At 49.6% G+C, this 5,000-nt stretch overlaps 1 protein-coding gene across 2 annotated transcripts in view; it reads right to left on the bottom strand.

Moving 5' to 3' along the window:
• The window catches only part of LOC125954569 (triple functional domain protein), a 57,069-nt gene that overhangs the window by 43,039 nt on the left and 9,030 nt on the right, over positions 1 to 5,000 (bottom strand). For both annotated transcript variants that reach the window (XR_007469044.1, XM_049684973.1), the window contains exon 3: positions 20 to 682. Coding sequence is in view for 1 of the 2 variants with exons in the window: in XM_049684973.1 (XP_049540930.1) it covers positions 20 to 682 (663 nt within the window). In the remaining variant the exon portion in view is untranslated. The remainder of the gene's footprint in view (positions 1 to 19; positions 683 to 5,000) is intronic.

Genomic DNA, 5,000 nt, shown 5'->3' with positions numbered 1-5,000 from the left:
ACCAGCGTGCGGTACTTACATTTTTCCTGGTGTTTACAACCGGTGGCTGATTGCAAACCTGCACCAGGTGATCGAGCTGATAGAGCAGCTTCTTGCTGGTCGAGTGTACCTCGGTGTACGCTTGGCACATTGCCTCGTACAGCGACTGATGGGTACCGATGGCCGTCTCGAGGCTTTCCACATTCGTCGGCGTCGGTATCGTTGCTTCGCAAGCAGCCGCCCAGCTACTCACGCTCTCCGTGTACTGTTCCGCCTTGTGGTGAAAGACGACCGACAGCGTTAGCACGGCCGTCCGTTCATCGAGCGTCGTCACGAAATCCTTCCAGGTTTTATCGAGCCGCGCGGCCAGCGTGCGAATGTGGGCCGCCGCATAATGGTTACCCTCGTACAGCCGTGCCGCCACGGCCAGTATTCGGTTGATGTTGACGCAAACGTTGCGTGACGTTATGGCGAAGCGTTGGTGCTCCTCCTGCAGATTCTTGGCCATCGCGTAGTTGTGCCCGATCTCAACGTACGTCTCCTGAAACACATCCCGGTTGTGCAGGATCCAGTCGAACATTTTCTCGCAATCTTGCTCGAACAGGCGCAACTGGAAACACTGATCGAGCTTCGTTTTGCGGTGCTGCCACAGGTTCAGCAGCTGCTGCTGAGCATTCCGGACCGCTTCGAGCTGTTGCAGTACCTGGAGAGGGTAGAAAAGCATAAGACACCATTAATGCATGCACCTTAAAGTGGTTATAATTTTATTATTCTAGCTACAAATCATTGCCATTATCTCAGATTCAAAAATCAAGCAGCTTTATACTTAAATTGGAGATACTTTAATGAGTTCCCATAGAATGCGCTACCTAGTTTTTACCCGCTCGCCTCTCACAGACAGATGATAGACAATTCGTCAATGCCGCAGCGTATTTGCTAATACCTTCAAACATTACAAATCCATCGCAACGGCTGGCTCATTAGGCTAAAGAGCATCATAAGGCCAGTAGCGGTGGCCATTTGGCCCTGAGTGAACCAATTTAAATACAATTAACGCAAGCCAATATGTCCGCCAGAAACACCAAAAAGCGAGCGAACGTCACAAGAGCCAGGTAACATCAGAAGACGAGAGCGGATAGACATTTATGATGCGACATAAATAATCGGTCCTAACCTCCGAAGCCGCCCCCTCCGGACAGTCAGGTAGAGGTCGGTAACGGTCGGACGGAAATTATCGTCAAAAGACAACGAAGCGAGCCTACGAGGAACGAGGATGATGAACGATCGATGAAGAACTCAGCGAAAGCAGCGCACAAGCGGGCCGAAACCCATCCGGACGACGACGGGGACGCAACGCAGGAAACGCAAAAAGTTTATTCCGTGTCGCGTCGCAGTTTTCCCGATCTGTTTTCCCGTGTCGCAATGGCGGCACCGTGGTGCGCGGGGTGCGGGATGCGGGATTCTTTTCTTGACACCGAATGCGCGCAACCCAACATAGCACAATTCCCACACCCACACAGACACTTCCCACTCCCGCACGGGAACGGGAACTGCCGAAGATGTAGCGGAGGAAAGAGGACAAACTTTTCGACAAAAGTGCAAAACAATATAAAGCCCTCGTCGTCGTCGTTCCGATTTTCGCTCTCTTTTTCTTCCTCCACTTCTTCTTCTTGTTCTGTGACCAGGAACCAGAAGAAGCAATTTCCCCACCCACCGTTTTCACCTTCAGGGTACGATGGAACACGCGGTTTGTTGAAGAGTCTCTGCACAAATCTAGGACAACCACAGCACTGCACGGCCACAGGGTCGTTCTCAGGTCGTTCGCAGGGGTCACAGTGAAGGAGGTGGTCCCCCTCCCTCCCCCTGCTGCATCTTTCTTCTTCTGCTCCTCCCTCACAAGCTGCATAAACCATTCTCCTCCTTTAAAGAGAGACGATCAATTAGTGGGTTGGCTTGTGAATCCCGTAACGGTATCTCGTTCGCTCGTTGCCAGCTACACAACCCGAAACCCACCGGGTTGGTCGGGTGGCGCTGTTTTGGCGATAGAATTTCAGATAAACAGTGCCCCCCTCGTGCCGTCCGTGCGAAAGAAATCAAAACAAATGCGTGGGTGACGATTAATTTCACCCCGGCAGAACTACTCGAGGCAGTAGCAGTCACCGGTGCCGCTGCTGCTGCTGCTGCTTTCCTCGCGGATCATGATGATCATCACCTTTCGACGAGGAGATCAGCATTGGAGCGAACGGCGTGAAAGTAGATCCGCGGCGATCTGGCAGTCGGGCCGCCGGAAAATGCCGTTTATTGCTACTTAGGTTACTGGGTAGGAGGAGCAGGAGGCTCATCTGATGCCTGCCTGGGGGGAGGGTGGTTTCTTCTTCTTCTCAGCATTTGTTTTTTAATTATAGAAACACTGAGCACAAAACACAACAACTGAAACCGCGGTTCGAAAGCAGCGGGGAAAGCAGCCCCCAAATTGATTAGATAATTTCAACCCATCCATCCCATCCCATGCCGGTCAACCCATCATCACCGCCCTCCGCCTCCGCGGCAATCCATTCATCCCCGCGATCGCGGTCCGATCGACGTTCGCAGCATCATAATGTGGCGCGGCACTTAAGGCATCTCGATCCAAAACATCACTATGTGTGTGTAGATGGGGTGGGTGGTGGGCGGTTTCGTGGTGGCCGCCGCCCGACTTATAACGAGCCTCTGGCGCGAGACGCGAGCGGAGTCACTGGAGTGATTAAATCGCTGAATTAATTGCCATCATTTTTGATGAATAAACAACGCAAAAAAGAGAAACCTGCCTCTTTGCCCGTCTGCAGCAGCGTGTTCGGTGTCCGCTCTACAATATACCGGTGTGGCCACCGCCACCGGTTGCAGGAGAGCGAGAGGAAATCGATGCAATTTCTAGTTTTCAATTTTCGCGATCGTATAAGTAGCGGCCAAAGGGCCTTCACAGCGTCTCATGATCCTCCCAGACGCCAAGTGTGAGAAAGTGAGAGTTGTGCGTGTGTGCGGGGTGGGTGGAACAATTTATGGCCAGTGCCTTAAACTGGCATAATCGAGGAGCGGATGGTCCATCGCGAACCCCGCTGCAGCTATTGTGATCGCACGATCGTTGCGATTGTTCTAGCTGATTTGTGTGACGATAGCTGCTGGCTGTTAGAATTCCCCTCCTTCTTTCTCGATCGTCTCACGCGTGATCGACGCTCCTCGGCCGAGAAGGCGGTCAAGCGGATATTGCACATTGTCATGCCGATCGAAAGCCATCTCACTAGGATACATTCTTCAAAGCACGGGCACGTCGGCGCGTTTCACGGCTTGCGATCGCTTGTCTTGTCTTGTGTGATCGTGTGTGTGCTTGCGGCAATACACATCCGCACCTTGTGACCGGCAATACCACCTTTTGAATGACTGAACGGAACCGCAACACAATCGACCAAACATCGTCCGGTAATTTGTTGGCCATTGCTTCGGTGGTCGTCAGTGCTCCATCCAAACGGAACGGAACGGAACCGGGGCACTCAGGAGTATTTGAGCCAAAAGCTGGCCAAAAGTCTGAAGCATGATTTTTTTTTGTTTTCCAATTTTGCCTTGCTAATAATTTTAAAACATTTTACCCCTAATAGCACTATCATACAGGACTCAATCAATGATTATAAACTTTCAATTAGCTATCATTTTTAGCTGTGATTTGGTAGTGTACAAATAGCTGAGCGAGATTCCTTGCGCCCTTCTTGTATAAAAAAAAAGTTTTAGTCGAGATAACAGGTCGGATTTGGTCTGTATGATTATCTACGAGGTTAGTAGATTATTTTGCAATGCTCTTTGTAGATTAAAGTATGTCAATAGTTACAGTTTTTAATCAAAAGGGAACATTCCCAAAATCATATGAAAAAGAATAAATTTCAACAGAATAGTTTTCTCAAAAGCCCGGCAATGCCCGCCAGAAATTCAGATAGCATTTGAAAGAGCAAAGTCCTATCCACGAGGAATTATTCCTCGTGGTTCCTCTTTACCGATTTTCGGTGCTTTTCTGAAATGGGGTTTTCACCATTTTTCGTCCACTCTCTGTATTTACTTTCATTTTCTACCTGTTTCCGAACAATACTTGTGCAAATAACCTTAAAATAATGCTCCAAACAGATTTTGGACGACGAACTTCAATATATTGAGGAGAAATAAGCACTACTTCAGCAGTGACCTTCTGAAGAAAACAAAATGAAGCTGATGTATGACAAATTTTGTTGTTTTCTTTTTCGTATGTGTTGGAATTACAACAAAACATTATTTTTTACTGTTTCAATCATCGATTAGCAATCATATTTATAACGTTTAACAACTTTAAGGAGTTTTGGTCAGCTTTTGGCTCAAATATTCCTCTGTGCAGGGGGAGTTCGCGAGAGCAAAAAACACAATTTCGAACGCCGTGGGGTGAGGGATGCGACGGGAAAAGGGAAGGATGCGACTCGGACCCGATCCGATTCGGAACAAAACAACGAGACGATTCTGGCACAGGAATGTATGCCGCTTCTTTGACTCCCTAGGGACGGCGAACCAGAGATCATTGTTGTTTACACTCGCCGATGATCGCACCCAGGAGGATCGGACGGGCTGGTTGGTTCTCTCGACCAACGGCGTCGTCATCGTCTTCGTCGTCGTCTTTGGTACATCATAAAATCGGAGGATTGTTGGAGCATGTTTCATGTGATCGTCAGAGCGGCTGGCAGAGTATGCAAGGTTCCGTTGTTGCCGTTCTTTGGGGGGAAAGACCAGAAAGGCATCTCAACGAAAGTAACCCCGGCACCGGATGGACTGCGATCTGTTCGGTGGTCGACACCACCCTTGTGTTGGTGATGATGATGGCGACGGCGGCGGCGAAGGAGAAGTTCATTACGCAAATTCGATGCGCTTTGTTGGGCGATTGATGGCCCTGACCACGCAGGACGTTTGCATGGGGGTAAAGCGAGAGGAAAGCGAGCGGAAGGAAGTGAGACGTCTTCGCGTTGTCGAGATGA

This window comes from Anopheles darlingi, chromosome 3, assembly GCF_943734745.1.
Source record: "Anopheles darlingi chromosome 3, idAnoDarlMG_H_01, whole genome shotgun sequence".
Taxonomy (NCBI): Eukaryota; Metazoa; Arthropoda; class Insecta; order Diptera; family Culicidae; genus Anopheles; species Anopheles darlingi.
Note: the sequence above shows the minus strand (reverse complement) of the source record. Positions and strands in the feature narration are given on the sequence as shown.